This window comes from Oncorhynchus nerka, linkage group LG24, assembly GCF_034236695.1.
Source record: "Oncorhynchus nerka isolate Pitt River linkage group LG24, Oner_Uvic_2.0, whole genome shotgun sequence".
Taxonomy (NCBI): domain Eukaryota; kingdom Metazoa; phylum Chordata; class Actinopteri; order Salmoniformes; family Salmonidae; genus Oncorhynchus; species Oncorhynchus nerka.
Window position 1 is genome coordinate 100037096 of NC_088419.1, and position 21192 is coordinate 100058287.

The 21192-nt window shown below is 48.0% G+C and overlaps 1 protein-coding gene across 1 annotated transcript in view; it reads right to left on the bottom strand.

Moving 5' to 3' along the window:
- herc2 (HECT and RLD domain containing E3 ubiquitin protein ligase 2) overlaps positions 1-21192 on the bottom strand; it is a 326293-nt gene that overhangs the window by 198195 nt on the left and 106906 nt on the right. The window contains 4 exon segments of the mRNA XM_065008536.1: positions 16903-17035; positions 18862-19064; positions 20378-20528; positions 21053-21156. Coding sequence (XP_064864608.1) covers positions 16903-17035; positions 18862-19064; positions 20378-20528; positions 21053-21156 — 591 coding nt within the window.

Genomic DNA, 21192 nt, shown 5'->3' on the forward strand with positions numbered 1-21192 from the left:
TACTACATAGACAGTATGACCCCTGTTACTACCTCTGTTACTACATAGACAGTATGACCCCTACCCTCTGTTACTACATAGACAGTATGACCCCTACCCTCTGTTACTACATAGACAGTATGACCCCTACCCCTGTTACTACAGAGACAGTATGACCCCAACCCTCTGTATGACCCCTACCCCTGTTACTACATAGACAGTATGACCCCTACCCCTGTTACTACATAGACAGTATGACCCCTACCCCTGTTACTACATAGACAGTATGACCCCTACCCCTGTTACTACATAGACAGTATGACCCCTACCCTACCCCTGTTACTACATAGACAGTATGACCCCTACCCCTGTTACTACATAGACAGTATGACCCCTACCCCTACCCTACCCCTGTTACTACATAGACAGTATGACCCCTACCCCTGTTACTACATAGACAGTATGACCCCTACCCTCTGTTACTACATAGACAGTATGACCCCTACCCTCTGTTACTACATAGACAGTATGACCCCTACCCCTGTTACTACATAGACAGTATGACCCCTACCCTCTGTTACTACATAGACAGTATGACCCCTACCCCCTGTTACTACATAGACAGTATGACCCCCCAACCCTCTGACAGTATGACCCCTACCCCTGTTACTACATAGACAGTATGACCCCACCCTCTGTATGACCCCTACCCTCTGTTACTACATAGACAGTATGACCCCTGTTACTACATGAGACAGTATGACCCCTACCCTCTGTTACTACATAGACAGTATGACCCCTACCCTCTGTTACTACATAGACAGTATGACCCCTACCCTCTGTATGACCCCTACCCTCTGTTACTACATAGACAGTATGACCCCTACCCCTGTTACTACATAGACAGTATGACCCCTACCCTCTGTTACTACATAGACAGTATGACCCTACCCTCTGTTACTACATAGACAGTATGACCCCTACCCCCTGTTACTACAGAGACAGTATGACCCCAACCCTCTGTATGACCCCCTACCCCCTGTTACTACATAGACAGTATGACCCCTACCCCTGTTACTACATAGACAGTATGACCCCTACCCTCTGTATGACCCCTACCCTCTGTTACTACATAGACAGTATGACCCCTACCCTCTGTTACTACATAGACAGTATGACCCCTACCCTCTGTTACTACATAGACAGTATGACCCCTACCCCTGTTACTACATAGACAGTATGACCCCTACCCTCTGTATGACCCTACCCCTGTTACTACATAGACAGTATGACCCCTACCCCTGTTACTACTAGACAGTATGACCCCTACCCCTGTTACTACATAGACAGTATGACCCCTACCCCCTGTTACTACAGAGACAGTATGACCCCAACCCTCTGTATGACCCCTACCCTCTGTTACTACATAGACAGTATGACCCTACCCCTGTATGACCCCTACCCCTGTTACTACATAGACAGTATGACCCCTACCCTCTGTTACTACATAGACAGTATGACCCCTACCCTCTGTTACTACATAGACAGTATGACCCCTACCCTCTGTTACTACATAGACAGTATGACCCCTACCCTCTGTTACTACATAGACAGTATGACCCCTACCCCCTGTTACTACAGAGACAGTATGACCCCAACCCTCTGTATGACCCCTACCCCCTGTTACTACATAGACAGTATGACCCCTACCCCCTGTTACTACATAGACAGTATGACCCCTACCCCTGTTACTACATAGACAGTATGACCCCTACCCCTGTTTACAGAGACAGTAGGACCCCAACCCTCTGTATGACCCCTACCCTCTGTTACTACATAGACAGTATGACCCCTACCCCCTGTATGACCCCTACCCCCTGTTACTACATAGACAGTATGACCCCTAACCTCTGTATGACCCTACCCCTGTTACTACATAGACAGTATGACCCCTACCCCCTGTATGACCCTACCCCTGTTACTACATAGACAGTATGACCCCTACCCCTGTATGACCCCTACCCCCTGTTACTACATAGACAGTATGACCCCTACCCCCTGTATGACCCCTACCCCCTGTTACTACATAGACAGTATGACCCCTACCCTCTGTTACTACATAGACAGTATGACCCCTACCCCCTGTATGACCCCAACCCCCTGTTACTACATAGACAGTATGACCCCTACCCCTGTTACTACAGAGACAGTATGACCCCAACCCTCTGTATGACCCCTACCCCTGTTACTACATAGACAGTATGACCCCTACCCCTGTTACTACATAGACAGTATGACCCCTACCCTCTGTTACTACATAGACAGTATGACCCCTACCCTCTGTTACTACATAGACAGTATGACCCCTACCCTCTGTTACTACATAGACAGTATGACCCTACCCCCTGTTACTACAGAGACAGTATGACCCCAACCCTCTGTATGACCCCTACCCCTGTTACTACATAGACAGTATGACCCCTACCCCTGTTACTACAGAGACAGTATGACCCCAACCCTCTGTATGACCCCTACCCCTGTTACTACATAGACAGTATGACCCCTACCCCTGTTACTACAGAGACAGTATGACCCCAACCCTCTGTATGACCCCTACCCCTGTTACTACATAGACAGTATGACCCCTACCCTCTGTTACTACATAGACAGTATGACCCCTACCCCTGTTACTACATAGACAGTATGACCCCAACCCTCTGTTACTACATAGACAGTATGACCCCTACCCTCTGTATGACCCTACCCCTGTTACTACATAGACAGTATGACCCCTACCCCCTGTTACTACATAGACAGTATGACCCCTACCCCTGTTACTACATAAACAGTATGACCCCTACCCCTGTTACTACATAGACAGTATGACCCCTACCTTCTGTTACTACATAGACAGTATGACCCTACCCTCTGTTACTACTAGACAGTATGACCCCTACCCTCTGTTACTACATAGACAGTATGACCCCTACCCCTGTTACTACATAGACAGTATGACCCCAACCCTCTGTTACTACATAGACAGTATGACCCTCCCCTACCCCTGTTACTACATAGACAGTATGACCCCTACCCTCTGTTACTACATAGACAGTATGACCCCTACCCTCTGTTACTACATAGACAGTATGACCCCTACCCTCTGTTACTACATAGACAGTATGACCCCTACCCCCTGTTACTACAGAGACAGTATGACCCCCAACCCTCTGTATGACCCCTACCCCTGTTACTACATAGACAGTATGACCCCTACCCCCTGTTACTACAGAGACAGTATGACCCCAACCCTCTGTATGACCCTACCCCTGTTACTACATAGACAGTATGACCCTACCCCTGTTACTACAGAGACAGTATGACCCCACCCTCTGTATGACCCCCTACCCCCTGTTACTACATAGACAGTATGACCCCCTACCCCTGTTACTACATAGACAGTATGACCCCCTACCCTCTGTTACTACAGAGACAGTATGACCCCCTACCCTCTGTTACTACATAGACAGTATGACCCTACCCTCTGTTACTACATAGACAGTATGACCCCCTACCCTCTGTATGACCCCTACCCCTGTTACTACATAGACAGTATGACCCCTACCCTCTGTATGACCCCTACCCCCTGTTACTACATAGACAGTATGACCCCTACCCTCTGTTACTACATAGACAGTATGACCCCTACCCTCTGTATGACCCCTACCCTCTGTTACTACATAGACAGTATGACCCCTACCCTCTGTTACTACATAGACAGTATGACCCCTACCCTCTGTTACTACAGAGACAGTATGACCCCTACCCTCTGTTACTACATAGACAGTATGACCCCTACCCTCTGTATGACCCCTACCCTCTGTTACTACATAGACAGTATGACCCCTACCCTCTGTTACTACATAGACAGTATGACCCCTACCCTCTGTTACTACATAGACAGTATGACCCCTACCCTCTGTTACTACATAGACAGTATGACCCCTACCCTCTGTATGACCCCTACCCTCTGTTACTACATAGACAGTATGACCCCTACCCTCTGTATGACCCCTACCCTCTGTTACTACATAGACAGTATGACCCCTACCCTCTGTATGACCCCTACCCTCTGTTACTACATAGACAGTATGACCCCTACCCCCTGTTACTACATAGACAGTATGACCCCTACCCCCTGTTACTACATAGACAGTATGACCCCTACCCTCTGTATGACCCCTACCCTCTGTTACTACATAGACAGTATGGCCCCTACCCTCTGTTACTACATAGACAGTAGGGCCCCTACCCTCTGTTACTACATAGACAGTATGACCCCTACCCTCTGTTACTACATAGACAGTATGACCCCTACCCTCTGTTACTACATAGACAGTATGACCCCTACCCTCTGTATGACCCCTACCCCCTGTTACTACATAGACAGTATGACCCCTACCCTCTGTTACTACATAGACAGTATGACCCCTACCCTCTGTTACTACATAGACAGTATGACCCCTACCCTCTGTATGACCCCTACCCCCTGTTACTACATAGACAGTATGACCCCTACCCCCTGTTACTACATAGACAGTATGACCCCTACCCCCTGTTACTACATAGACAGTATGACCCCTACCCCCTGTTACTACATAGACAGTATGACCCCTACCCTCTGTTACTACATAGACAGTATGACCCCTACCCTCTGTATGACCCCTACCCTCTGTATGACCCCTACCCTCTGTATGACCCCTACCCTCTGTTACTACATACAGTATGACCCCTACCCCCTGTTACTACATAGACTGTATGACCCCTACCCCCTGTTACTACATAGACAGTATGACCCCTACCCTCTGTGTGACCCCTACCCTCTGTTACTACATAGACAGTATGACCCCTACCCTCTGTATGACCCCTACCCTCTGTTACTACATAGACAGTATGACCCCTACCCTCTGTTACTACATAGACAGTATGACCCCTACCCTCTGTTACTACATAGACAGTATGACCCCTACCCCCTGTATGACCCCTACCCCCTGTTACTACATAGACAGTATGACCCCTACCCTCTGTATGACCCCTACCCCCTGTTACTACATAGACAGTATGACCCCTACCCCCTGTTACTACATAGACAGTATGACCCCTACCCCCTGTATGACCCCAACCCCTGTTACTACATAGACAGTATGACCCCTACCCTACCCCTGTTACTACATAGACAGTATGACCCCTACCCTGTTACTACAGAGACAGTATGACCCCAACCCTCTGTATACTACATAGACAGTATGACCCCTACCCTCTGTTACTACAGAGACAGTATGACCCCTACCCTCTGTTACTACATAGACAGTATGACCCCTACCCTCTGTATACCCTACATAGACAGTATGACCCCTACCCTCTGTTACTACATAGACAGTATGACCCCTACCCTCTGTTACTACATAGACAGTATGACCCCCTACCCTCTGTTACTACATAGACAGTATGACCCCTACCCTCTGTGTACTACATAGACAGTATGACCCTACCCTCTGTTACTACATAGACAGTATGACCCCTACCCTCTGTATGACAGTATGACCCCTACCCTCTGTTACTACATAGACAGTATGACCCCTACCCTCTGTATGACCCCTACCCTCTGTTACTACATAGACAGTATGACCCTACCCCTGTTACTACATAGACAGTATGACCCCTACCCCTGTTACTACATAGACAGTATGACCCCTACCCTCTGTATGACCCCTACCCTCTGTTACTACATAGACAGTATGACCCCTACCCTCTGTTACTACATAGACAGTATGACCCCTACCCTCTGTTACTACATAGACAGTATGACCCCTACCCTCTGTTACTACATAGACAGTATGACCCCTACCCTCTGTTACTACATAGACAGTATGACCCCTACCCTCTGTATGACCCCTACCCCCTGTTACTACATAGACAGTATGACCCCTACCCTCTGTTACTACATAGACAGTATGACCCCTACCCTCTGTTACTACATAGACAGTATGACCCTACCCTCTGTATGACCCCTACCCCTGTTACTACATAGACAGTATGACCCCTACCCCTGTTACTACATAGACAGTATGACCCCTACCCCTGTTACTACATAGACAGTATGACCCTACCCCTGTTACTACATAGACAGTATGACCCCTACCCTCTGTTACTACATAGACAGTATGACCCCTACCCTCTGTTACTACTGTATGACAGTATGACCCCTACCCCTGTTACTACAAACAGTATGACCCCTACCCCTGTTACTATGACCCTACCCCTGTTACTACATAGACAGTATGACCCCTACCCTCTGTATGACCCCTACCCTCTGTTACTACATAGACAGTATGACCCCTACCCCTCTGTATGACCCCTACCCTCTGTTACTACATAGACAGTATGACCCCTACCCTCTGTTACTACATAGACAGTATGACCCCTACCCTCTGTTACTACATAGACAGTATGACCCCTACCCCCTGTATGACCCCTACCCCCTGTTACTACATAGACAGTATGACCCCTACCCTCTGTATGACCCTACCCCTGTTACTACATAGACAGTATGACCCTACCCCCTGTTACTACATAGACAGTATGACCCCTACCCCCTGTATGACCCTCAACCCCTGTTACTACATAGACAGTATGACCCCTACCCCTGTTACTACATAGACAGTATGACCCTACCCCTGTTACTACAGAGACAGTATGACCCCAACCCCTGTATGACCCCTACCCCTGTTACTACATAGACAGTATGACCCCTACCCCCTGTTACTACATAGACAGTATGACCCCTACCCCCTGTTACTACATAGACAGTATGACCCCTACCCCTGTTACTACATAGACAGTATGACCCCTACCCTCTGTTACTACATAGACAGTATGACCCCTACCCTCTGTATGACTACCCTCTGTATGACCCCTACCCTCTGTATGACCCCTACCCTCTGTTACTACATACAGTATGACCCCTACCCCTGTTACTACATAGACTGTATGACCCCTACCCCTGTTACTACATAGACAGTATGACCCCTACCCTCTGTGTGACCCCTACCCTCTGTTACTACATAGACAGTATGACCCCTACCCTCTGTATGACCCCTACCCCCTGTTACTACATAGACAGTATGACCCCTACCCTCTGTTACTACATAGACAGTATGACCCCTACCCTCTGTTACTACATAGACAGTATGACCCCTACCCCTGTATGACCCCTACCCCTGTTACTACATAGACAGTATGACCCCTACCCTCTGTATGACCCTACCCCTGTTACTACATAGACAGTATGACCCCTACCCCCTGTTACTACATAGACAGTATGACCCCTACCCCCTGTATGACCCCAACCCCGTTACTACATAGACAGTATGACCCCTACCCCCTGTTACTACATAGACAGTATGACCCCTACCCCCTGTTACTACAGAGACAGTATGACCCCAACCCTCTGTATGACCCCTACCCCCTGTTACTACATAGACAGTATGACCCCTACCCCCTGTTACTACATAGACAGTATGACCCCTACCCCCTGTTACTACAGTATGACCCCAGTATGACCCCAACCCTCTGTTACTACATAGACAGTATGACCCCTACCCCTGTTACTACATAGACAGTATGACCCCTACCCTCTGTTACTACATAGACAGTATGACCCCTACCCTCTGTTACTACATAGACAGTATGACCCCTACCCTCTGTTACTACATAGACAGTATGACCCCTACCCCTGTTACTACAGAGACAGTATGACCCCAACCCTCTGTATGACCCCTACCCCTGTTACTACATAGACAGTATGACCCCTACCCCTGTTACTACAGAGACAGTATGACCCCAACCCTCTGTATGACCCCTACCCCCTGTTACTACATAGACAGTATGACCCCTACCCCCTGTTACTACAGAGACAGTATGACCCCAACCCTCTGTATGACCCCTACCCCCTGTTACTACATAGACAGTATGACCCCTACCCCCTGTTACTACATAGACAGTATGACCCCTACCCTCTGTTACTACATAGACAGTATGACCCCTACCCTCTGTTACTACATAGACAGTATGACCCTCTGTATGACCCCTACCCCTGTTACTACATAGACAGTATGACCCCTACCCTCTGTTACTACATAGACAGTATGACCCCTACCCTCTGTATGACCCCTACCCCCTGTTACTACATAGACAGTATGACCCCTACCCCCTGTTACTACATAGACAGTATGACCCCTACCCTCTGTATGACCCCTACCCCCTGTTACTACATAGACAGTATGACCCCTACCCTCTGTTACTACATAGACAGTATGACCCCTACCCTCTGTTACTACAGAGACAGTATGACCCCTACCCTCTGTTACTACATAGACAGTATGACCCCTACCCTCTGTTACTACATAGACAGTATGACCCCTACCCCCTGTTACTACATAGACAGTATGACCCCTACCCCCTGTTACTACAGAGACAGTATGACCCCAACCCTCTGTATGACCCCTACCCCCTGTTACTACATAGACAGTATGACCCCTACCCCCTGTTACTACATAGACAGTATGACCCCAACCCTCTGTATGACCCCTACCCCCTGTTACTACATAGACAGTATGACCCCTACCCCCTGTTACTACAGAGACAGTATGACCCAACCTCTGTATGACCCTACCCCTGTTACTACATAGACAGTATGACCCCTACCCCCCTGTTACTACATAGACAGTATGACCCCTACCCCTGTTACTACATAGACAGTATGACCCCTACCCTCTGTGTGACCCCTACCCTCTGTTACTACATAGACAGTATGACCCTACCCTCTGTATGACCCCTACCCTCTGTTACTACATAGACAGTATGACCCCTACCCCTCTGTTACTACATAGACAGTATGACCCCTACCCTCTGTTACTACATAGACAGTATGACCCCTACCCCCCCTGTATGACCCCTACCCCCTGTTACTACATAGACAGTATGACCCCTACCCTCTGTATGACCCCTACCCCTGTTACCATAGACAGTATGACCCCTACCCCTGTTACTACATAGACAGTATGACCCCTACCCCTGTATGACCCCAACCCTGTTACTACATAGACAGTATGACCCCTACCCCTGTTACTACATAGACAGTATGACCCCTACCCCTGTTACTACATAGACAGTATGACCCCTACCCTCTGTTACTACATAGACAGTATGACCCCTACCCCTGTATGACCCCTACCCTCTGTTACTACATAGACAGTATGACCCCTACCCCTGTTACTACAGAGACAGTATGACCCCAACCCTCTGTATGACCCCTACCCCCTGTTACTACATAGACAGTATGACCCCTACCCCTGTTACTACATAGACAGTATGACCCCTACCCCTGTTACTACATAGACAGTATGACCCCTACCCTCTGTGTGACCCCTACCCTCTGTTACTACATAGACAGTATGACCCCTACCCTCTGTATGACCCCTACCCCTGTTACTACATAGACAGTATGACCCCTACCCCTGTTACTACATAGACAGTATGACCCCAACCCTCTGTTACTACATAGACAGTATGACCCCTACCCTCCCCTACCCCTGTTACTACATAGACAGTATGACCCCAACCCTCTGTTACTACATAGACAGTATGACCCCTACCCTCTGTATGACCCTACCCCTGTTACTACATAGACAGTATGACCCCTACCCCCTGTTACTACATAGACAGTATGACCCCTACCCCTGTTACATAGACAGTATGACCCCTACCCTCTGTTACTACATAGACAGTATGACCCCTACCCTCTGTTACTACATAGACAGTATGACCCTACCCTCTGTTACTACATAGACAGTATGACCCCTACCCTCTGTTACTACATAGACAGTATGACCCCTACCCCCTGTTACTACATAGACAGTATGACCCCTACCCCTGTTACTACAGAGACAGTATGACCCCAACCCTCTGTATGACCCCTACCCCTGTTACTACATAGACAGTATGACCCCTACCCCAGTATACCCCCTGTTACTACATAGACAGTATGACCCCCTACCCTCTGTTACTACATAGACAGTATGACCCCTACCCTCTGTTACTACATAGACAGTATGACCCTACCCCTGTATGACCCTCTGTTACTACATAGACAGTATGACCCCTACCCTCTGTTATACCCTCTGTTACTACATAGACAGTATGACCCCTACCCTGACTGTTACTACATAGACAGTATGACCCCTACCCTCTGTTACTACATAGACAGTATGACCCCTACCCTCTGTATGACCCCTACCCCTGTTACTACATAGACAGTATGACCCCTACCCTCTGTTACTACTGTTAGACAGTATGACCCTACCCTCTGTTACTACATAGACAGTATGACCCCTACCCCTGTATGTTACTGTTACTACTTAGACAGTATGACCCCTACCCCTGTTACTACAGAGACAGTATGACCCTCTGTATGACCCTACCCCCTGTTACTACATAGACAGTATGACCCCTACCCCTGTTACTACATAGACAGTATGACCCCTACCCTCTGTTACTACATAGACAGTATGACCCCTACCCTCTGTTACTACATAGACAGTATGACCCCTACCCCTGTATGACCCCAACCCCTGTTACTACATAGACAGTATGACCCCTACCCCTGTTACTACAGAGACAGTATGACCCCAACCCTCTGTATGACCCCTACCCCTGTTACTACATAGACAGTATGACCCCTACCCCTGTTACTACATAGACAGTATGAACCCTACCCTCTGTTACTACATAGACAGTATGACCCCTACCCTCTGTTACTACATAGACAGTATGACCCCTACCCTCTGTTACTACATACAGACAGTATGACCCCTACCCTCTGTTACTACATAGACAGTATGACCCCTACCCCTGTTACTACAGAGACAGTATGACCCCAACCCTCTGTATGACCCCTACCCCCTGTTACTACATAGACAGTATGACCCCTACCCCTGTTACTACAGAGACAGTATGACCCCAACCCTCTGTATGACCCCTACCCCCTGTTACTACATAGACAGTATGACCCCTACCCCTGTTACTACAGAGACAGTATGACCCCAACCCTCTGTATGACCCCTACCCCTGTTACTACATAGACAGTATGACCCCTACCCTCTGTTACTACATAGACAGTATGACCCCTACCCCCTGTTACTACATAGACAGTATGACCCCAACCCTCTGTTACTACATAGACAGTATGACCCCTACCCTCTGTATGACCCCTACCCCTGTTACTACATAGACAGTATGACCCCTACCCCCTGTTACTACATAGACAGTATGACCCCTACCCCCTGTTACTACATAGACAGTATGACCCCTACCCTCTGTATGACCCCTACCCCCTGTTACTACATAGACAGTATGACCCCTACCTTCTGTTACTACATAGACAGTATGACCCCTACCCTCTGTTACTACATAGACAGTATGACCCCTACCCTCTGTTACTACATAGACAGTATGACCCCTACCCTCTGTTACTACATAGACAGTATGACCCCTACCCCCTGTTACTACAGAGACAGTATGACCCCTACCCTCTGTTACTACATAGACAGTATGACCCCTACCCTCTGTATGACCCCTACCCTCTGTATGACCCCTACCCTCTGTTACTACATACAGTATGACCCCTACCCCCTGTTACTACATAGACAGTATGACCCCCTACCCCTGTTACTACATAGACAGTATGACCCCTACCCTGTTACTACATAGACAGTATGACCCCTACCCCCTGTTACTACATAGACAGTATGACCCCTACCCTCTGTATGACCCCTACCCCCTGTTACTACATAGACAGTATGACCCCTACCCTCTGTTACTACATAGACAGTATGACCCCTACCCTCTGTTACTACAGAGACAGTATGACCCCTACCCTCTGTATGACCCCTACCCTCTGTTACTACATAGACAGTATGACCCCTACCCTCTGTTACTACATACAGTATGACCCCTACCCTCTGTTACTACATAGACAGTATGACCCCTACCCTCTGTTACTACATAGACAGTATGACCCCTACCCTCTGTTACTACATAGACAGTATGACCCCTACCCTCTGTATGACCCCTACCCTCTGTTACTACATAGACAGTATGACCCCTACCCTCTGTTACTACATAGACAGTATGACCCCTACCCTCTGTTACTACATAGACAGTATGACCCCTACCCTCTGTTACTACAGAGACAGTATGACCCCTACCCTCTGTTACTACATAGACAGTATGACCCCTACCCTCTGTATGACCCCTACCCTCTGTTACTACATAGACAGTATGACCCCTACCCCCTGTTACTACATAGACAGTATGACCCCTACCCTCTGTTACTACATAGACAGTATGACCCCTACCCTCTGTTACTACATAGACAGTATGACCCCTACCCTCTGTTACTACATAGACAGTATGACCCCTACCCCTGTTACTACATAGACAGTATGACCCCTACCCCCTGTTACTACATAGACAGTATGACCCCTACCCCCTGTTACTACATAGACAGTATGACCCCTACCCTCTGTTACTACATAGACAGTATGACCCCTACCCTCTGTATGACCCCTACCCTCTGTTACTACATAGACAGTATGACCCCTACCCTACATAGACAGTATGACCCCTAGCCTCTGTTACTACATAGACAGTATGACCCCTACCCTCTGTTACTACATAGACAGTATGACCCCTACCCTCTGTTACTACATAGACAGTATGACCCCTACCCTCTGTTACTACATAGACAGTATGACCCCTGTTACCCTCTGTATGACCCCTACCCTCTGTTACTACATAGACAGTATGACCCCTACCTCTGTTACTCTGTATGACCCTCTGTATGACCCTCTGTTACTACATAGACAGTATGACCCCTACCCTCTGTTACTACATAGACAGTATGACCCCTACCTCTGTTACTACATAGACAGTATGACCCCTACCCTCTGTTACTACATAGACAGTATGACCCCTACCCTCTGTATGACCCCTACCCTCTGTTACTACATAGACAGTATGACCCCTACCCTCTGTTACTACATAGACAGTATGACCCCTACCCTCTGTATGACCCCTACCCTCTGTTACTACATAGACAGTATGACCCCTACCCTCTGTATGACCCCTACCCTCTGTTACTACATACAGTATGACCCCTACCCCCTGTTACTACATAGACTGTATGACCCCTACCCCCTGTTACTACATAGACAGTATGACCCCTACCCTCTGTGTAACCCCTACCCTCTGTTACTACATAGACAGTATGACCCCTACCCTCTGTATGACCCCTACCCCCTGTTACTACATAGACAGTATGACCCCTACCCTCTGTTACTACATAGACAGTATGACCCCTACCCTCTGTTACTACATAGACAGTATGACCCCTACCCCTGTATGACCCCCTACCCCCTGTTACTACATAGACAGTATGACCCCTACCCTCTGTATGACCCCTACCCCTGTTACTACATAGACAGTATGACCCCTACCCCTGTTACTACATAGACAGTATGACCCCTACCCCCTGTATGACCCCTGTTACTACATAGACAGTATGACCCCTACCCCTGTTACTACATAGACAGTATGACCCCTACCCCTGTTACTACAGAGACAGTATGACCCCAACCCTCTGTATGACCCCTACCCCTGTTACTACATAGACAGTATGACCCCTACCCTCTGTTACTACATAGACAGTATGACCCCTACCCCCTGTTACTACATAGACAGTATGACCCCAACCCTCTGTTACTACATAGACAGTATGACCCCTACCCCTGTTACTACATAGACAGTATGACCCCTACCCTCTCTGTTACTACATAGACAGTATGACCCCTACCCTCTGTTACTACATAGACAGTATGACCCCTACCCTCTGTTACTACATAGACAGTATGACCCCTACCCCCTGTTACTACAGAGACAGTATGACCCCAACCCTCTGTATGACCCCTACCCCCTGTTACTACATAGACAGTATGACCCCTACCCCCTGTTACTACAGAGACAGTATGACCCCAACCCTCTGTATGACCCCTACCCCCTGTTACTACATAGACAGTATGACCCCTACCCCTGTTACTACAGAGACAGTATGACCCCAACCCTCTGTATGACCCTACCCCCTGTTACTACATAGACAGTATGACCCCTACCCCCTGTTACTACATAGACAGTATGACCCCTACCCTCTGTTACTACATAGACAGTATGACCCCTACCCCCTGTTACTACATAGACAGTATGACCCCAACCCTCTGTTACTACATAGACAGTATGACCCCTACCCTCTGTATGACCCCTACCCCCTGTTACTACATAGACAGTATGACCCCAACCCTCTGTTACTACATAGACAGTATGACCCCTACCCTCTGTATGACCCCTACCCCCTGTTACTACATAGACAGTATGACCCCTACCCCCTGTTACTACATAGACAGTATGACCCCTACCCTCTGTATGACCCCTACCCCCTGTTACTACATAGACAGTATGACCCCTACCCTCTGTTACTACATAGACAGTATGACCCCTACCCTCTGTTACTACAGAGACAGTATGACAACCCTCTGTATGACCCCTACCCCTGTTACTACATAGACAGTATGACCCCTACCCTCTGTTACTACATAGACAGTATGACCCCTACCCTCTGTTACTACATAGACAGTATGACCCCTACCCTCTGTTACTACATAGACAGTATGACCCCTACCCTCTGTTACTACATAGACAGTATGACCCCTACCCCTGTTACTACAGAGACAGTATGACCCCTACCCTCTGTTACTACATAGACAGTATGACCCCTACCCTCTGTATGACCCCTACCCTCTGTATGACCCCTACCCTCTGTATGACCCCTACCCTCTGTTACTACATACAGTATGACCCCTACCCCCTGTTACTACATAGACAGTATGACCCCTACCCTGTTACTACATAGACAGTATGACCCCTACCCCCTGTTACTACATAGACAGTATGACCCCTACCCTCTGTATGACCCCTACCCCCTGTTACTACATAGACAGTATGACCCCTACCCTCTGTTACTACATAGACAGTATGACCCCTACCCTCTGTATGACCCCTACCCTCTGTTACTACATAGACAGTATGACCCCTACCCTCTGTTACTACATAGACAGTATGACCCCTACCCTCTGTTACTACATAGACAGTATGACCCCTACCCTCTGTTACTACATAGACAGTATGACCCTACCCTCTGTATGACCCTACCCTCTGTTACTACATAGACAGTATGACCCCTACCCTCTGTTACTACATAGACAGTATGACCCCTACCCTCTGTTACTACATAGACAGTATGACCCCTACCCTCTGTTACTACAGAGACAGTATGACCCCTACCCTCTGTTACTACATAGACAGTATGACCCCTACCCTCTGTATGACCCCTACCCTCTGTTACTACATAGACAGTATGACCCCTACCCCCTGTTACTACATAGACAGTATGACCCCTACCCTCTGTTACTACATAGACAGTATGACCCCTACCCTCTGTTACTACATAGACAGTATGACCCCTACCCTCTGTTACTACATAGACAGTATGACCCCTACCCCCTGTTACTACAGAGACAGTATGACCCCTACCCCCTGTTACTACATAGACAGTATGACCCCTACCCTCTGTTACTACATAGACAGTATGACCCCTACCCTCTGTTACTACATAGACAGTATGACCCCTACCCTCTGTATGACCCCTACCCTCTGTTACTACATAGACAGTATGACCCCTACCCTCAGTATGACCCCTAGCCTCTGTTACTACATAGACAGTATGACCCCTACCCTCTGTTACTACATAGACAGTATGACCCCTACCCTCTGTTACTACATAGACAGTATGACCCCTACCCTCTGTTACTACATAGACAGTATGACCCCTACCCTCTGTATGACCCCTACCCTCTGTTACTACATAGACAGTATGACCCCTACCCTCTGTTACTACATAGACAGTATGACCCCTACCCTCTGTATGACCCCTACCCTCTGTTACTACATAGACAGTATGACCCCTACCCTCTGTATGACCCCTACCCTCTGTTACTACATAGACAGTATGACCCCTACTCTCTGTTACTACATAGACAGTATGACCCCTACCCTCTGTTACTACATAGACAGTATGACCCCTACCCTCTGTATGACCCCTACCCTCTGTTACTACATAGACAGTATGACCCCTACCCTCTGTTACTACATAGACAGTATGACCCCTACCCTCTGTATGACCCCTACCCTCTGTTACTACATAGACAGTATGACCCCTACCCTCTGTTACTACATAGACAGTATGACCCCTACCCTCTGTATGACCCCTACCCTCTGTTACTACATAGACAGTATGACCCCTACCCTCTGTTACTACATAGACAGTATGACCCCTACCCCCTGTTACTACATAGACAGTATGACCCCTACCCTCTGTTACTACATAGACAGTATGACCCCTACCCTCTGTTACTACATAGACAGTATGACCCCTACCCTCTGTTACTACATAGACAGTATGACCCCTACCCCCTGTTACTACATAGACAGTATGACCCCAACCCCTGTTACTACATAGACAGTATGACCCCTACCCCCTGTTACTACATAGACAGTATGACCCCAACCCCCTGTTACTACATAGACAGTATGACCCCTACCCCCTGTTACTACATAGACAGTATGACCCCTACCCTCTGTATGACCCCTACCCTCTGTTACTACACACACACAGTAACAGTGTGGTTGCTAGGTTACCGAGGTCCTGGTGTTTGAGCAGGCAGCAGAGAAGCAGACGGCCTACTTCCTCCACAGGGTGCTCCAGGGGGAAGGTGATGGGCGTGATGAGGTGGTACTGTTTACAGCATCGCTCCATTTGGCACAGGAAGTCCTGCAACAGAACAACACCAAGACGCTGTAGGTAGACAGGAAGTCCTGCAACAGAACAACACCAAGACGCTGTAGGTAGACAGGAAGTCCTGCAACAGAACAACACCAAGACGCTGTAGGTAGACAGGAAGTCCTGCAACAGAACAACACCAAGACGCTGTAGGTAGACAGGAAGTCCTGCAACAGAACAACACCAAGACGCTGTAGGTAGACAGGAAGTCCTGCAACAGAACAACACCAAGACGCTGTAGGTAGACAGGAAGTCCTGCAACAGAACAACACCAAGACGCTGTAGGTAGACAGGAAGTCCTGCAACAGAACAACACCAAGACGCTGTAGGTAGACAGGAAGTCCTGCAACAGAACAACACCAAGACGCTGTAGGTAGACAGGTGGCACACACACACACACACACACACATACACACACACACGACAAGGAAGAAGAAACAGGGGCACAAGCCCATAACTAAAGCTGCCAGGGGATATGTGAACCACGGGACTGTCTGGCTCCAAGGAAACATAGGATAGGGAGTAACCAGTGTTTCAGATAGCTACGGATAAATTACATTATTAAATATTAAATATAGTAACCAGTGTTTCAGATAGCTACGGATAAATTACATTATTAAATATTAAATATATAGTAACCAGTGTTTCAGATAGCTACGGATAAATTACATTATTAAATATTAAATATAGTCACCAGTGTTTCAGATAGCTACGGATAAATTACATATATTAAATATTAAATATAGTCACCAGTGTTTCAGATAGCTACGGATAAATTACATATATTAAATATAGTAACCAGTGTTTCAGATAGCTACGGATAAATTATAAATTAAATATTAAATTAAATATTAAATATTAAATATAGTCACATATTAAATATTAAATATTAAATATAGTCACATATTAAATATTAAATATAGTCACATATTAAATATTAAATATAGTCACATATTAAATATTAAATATTAAATATAGTCACATATTAAATATTAAATATAGTCACATATTAAATATTAAATATAGTCACATATTAAATATTAAATATGAAATATAGTCACATATTAAATATTAAATATTAAATATAGTCACATATTAAATATTAAATATTAAATATAGTCACATACTAAATATTAAATATAGTCACATATTAAATATTAAATATAGACCCATATTAAATATTAAATATAGTAAAGTGTTTCCCCGGATAAATTAAATATTAAAGTCACCCCAATTTGATAAATTATCGTAAACCTGCCTTCCTCGGCCCCTAACCCCTCGGCCCCTAACCCCTCGGCCCCTAACCCCTGGCCCCAAACCCCTCGGGCCCCAAACTCCTCGGGCCCCAAACCCCTCGGCCCCAAACCCCTAGCCCCCAAACCCTCGGGCCCCCTAACCCCTCGGGCCCCTAACCCCTCGGCCCCTAACCCCAAAACCCTCGGCCCCAAACCCTCGGGGCCCCCAAACGGCCCCAAACCCCTCGGCCCCAAACCCTCGGGCCCCAAACCCCTCGGGCACAAACCCCCCCCCAAACCCCCTCGGGCCCCTAGCCCCAAAAACCCCCTCGGCCCCTGGCCCCAAACCCTCGGGCCCCAAACCCCTCGGGCCCCAAACCCCTCCCGGCCCCAAACCCCTCCCGGCCCCTAACCCCTCGGGCCCCTAACCCCTCGGGCCCCAAACCCCTCGGGCCCCTAACCCCTCGGGCCCCAAACCCCTCGGGCCCCTAACCCCTAACCCCCGGGCCCCTAACCCCTCGGGCCCCTAACCCCCGGCCCCTAACCCTCCCGGTCCCTAACTCTCAGCCTCAGGCCCCTAACCTTCACAGTGTGGTCCTGAGTGGTGTTGTCAGCGATAGCCTGTAAGAAGGGCTGGGCGTGGTCGCTGAGGGTGAGCCAGCGGGAGTACATCTTATCTGGTGTTCCCGGCAACCAGCAGTGGTCCTCATCCTTCTCCTCGTTGTAGTTGTAGTGGATCTGACTGGTCTGCAGACCACCTTGGAAGATGGACGACTGGAGCCATTCTGATGAGAGAGAGGTAACGTGCTGGTTACGATCAGATGAATCAATCTCAAACAGCATGACCGATTGAGCCTCGATTTAAAAATCGCTCAATCTGTTTCTAGGAAAGCAGCCCTGTGAGTTTAACAACACAATCTGAAACCTATCCACCAAGTTCCATCAAAAATATGATGATGCACTGACTGGTGTACTGACTAGCACATTATCTCCATGACAACAGGTCAGGGTTACTGACTAGCACATTATCTCCATGACAACAGGTCAGGGTTACTGACTAGCACATTATCTCCATGACAACAGGTCAGGGTTACATTATCTCCATGACAACACATTATCTCCATGACAACAGGTCAGGGTTACTGACTAGCACATTATCTCCATGACAACAGGTCAGGGTTACTGACTAGCACATTATCTCCATGACAACAGGTCAGGTTACTGACTAGCACATTATCTCCATGACAACAGGTCAGGGTTACTGACTAGCACATTATCTCCATGACAACAGGTCAGGGTTACTGACTAGCACATTATCTCCATGACAACAGGTCAGGGTTACTGACTAGCACATTATCTCCATGACAACAGGTCAGGGTTACTGACTAGCCCATTATCTCCATGACAACAGGTCAGGGTTACTGACTAGCACATTATTTCCATGGCAACAGGTCAGGGTTACTGACTAGCACATTATCTCCATGACAACAGGTCAGGGTCACTGACTAGCACATTATCTCCATGGCAACAGGTCAGGGTCACTGACTAGCACATTATCTCCATGGCAACAGGTCAGGGTCACTGACTAGCACATTATCTCCATGGCAACAGGTCAGGGTCACTGACTAGCACATTATCTCCATGGCAACAGGTCAGGGTCACTGACTAGCACATTATCTCCATGGCAACAGGTCAGGGTTACTGACTAGCACATTATCTCCATGGACAACAGGTCAGGGGCAAGATCAGGGTCAGACAGGAGTTAGAGGTCAGAGGTCAGGGTTACTGACTAGCACATTATCTCCATGGCAACAGGTCAGGGTCACTGACTAGCACATTATCTCCATGACAACAGGTCAGAGTTACTGACTACCAATTTGTAAGTCGCTCTGGATAAGAGCGTCTGCTAAATGACTTAAATGTAAATGTAAATGTAGTACATTATCTCCATGACAACAGGTCAGGGTCACTGACTAGCACATTATCTCCATGACAACAGGTCAGAGTTACTGACTAGTACATTATCTCCATGGACAACAGGTCAGGGGCAAGATCAGGGTCAGACAGGAGTTAGAGGTCAGAGGTCAGGGTTACTCACTGGCACATTCTATCTCCATGGGTGACAGGGGGGTGCTGTTGGCCAGGTAAGAGGCGTGGAGGCCCAGCAGGAGTCCCAGGTTCCTCTCTGTGTCGATGAGGGGGGAGCACAGGCTGCTCAGGTCTGGGGTGGTCACTGTCTCCTGGTTGGGCTGGAGGACACAGGGACCGGAGAGAGGACACAGGGACCGGAGAGAGTCCACAGGGACCGGAGAGAGGACACAGGGACCGGAGAGAGGACACAGGGACCGGAGAGAGGACACAGGGAACGGAGAGGACACAGGGAACGGAGAGAGGACACAGGGAACGGAGAGAGGACACAGGGACCGGAGAGAGGACACAGGGACCGGAGAGAGGACACAGGGAACGGAGAGAGGACACAGGGAACGGAGAGAGGACACAGGGAACGGAGAGAGGACACAGGGAACGGAGAGAGGACACAGGGAACGGAGAGAGGACACAGGGAACGGAGAGAGGACACAGGTAATGGATATACCGTTTTTTTAAAATACTGTTCTGAGACTGCTTCGAGATTAATTCAATGTTCAACGCCTGTTCGGGGACTATTCTGAGACTTTTCGAAGACTATTCAAAAATCTGTCCCAAGACTAATCAAAGACAAAAGAACAACAGTGAGAAGTGTAACAGCTGTGAAGAAGTAAGGATGAAAACACACCTCTATGTACTGTCCAACACAGAAAGCCTGCATAGACACCCTGGTGTTCTCAAACTGCAGGGCTGCTTCCAACGTAACAACAGGGTCTTCTCCTGTAAACTGGGCTATAAAGGAGGGGACAGGTTACGCCACAATACACA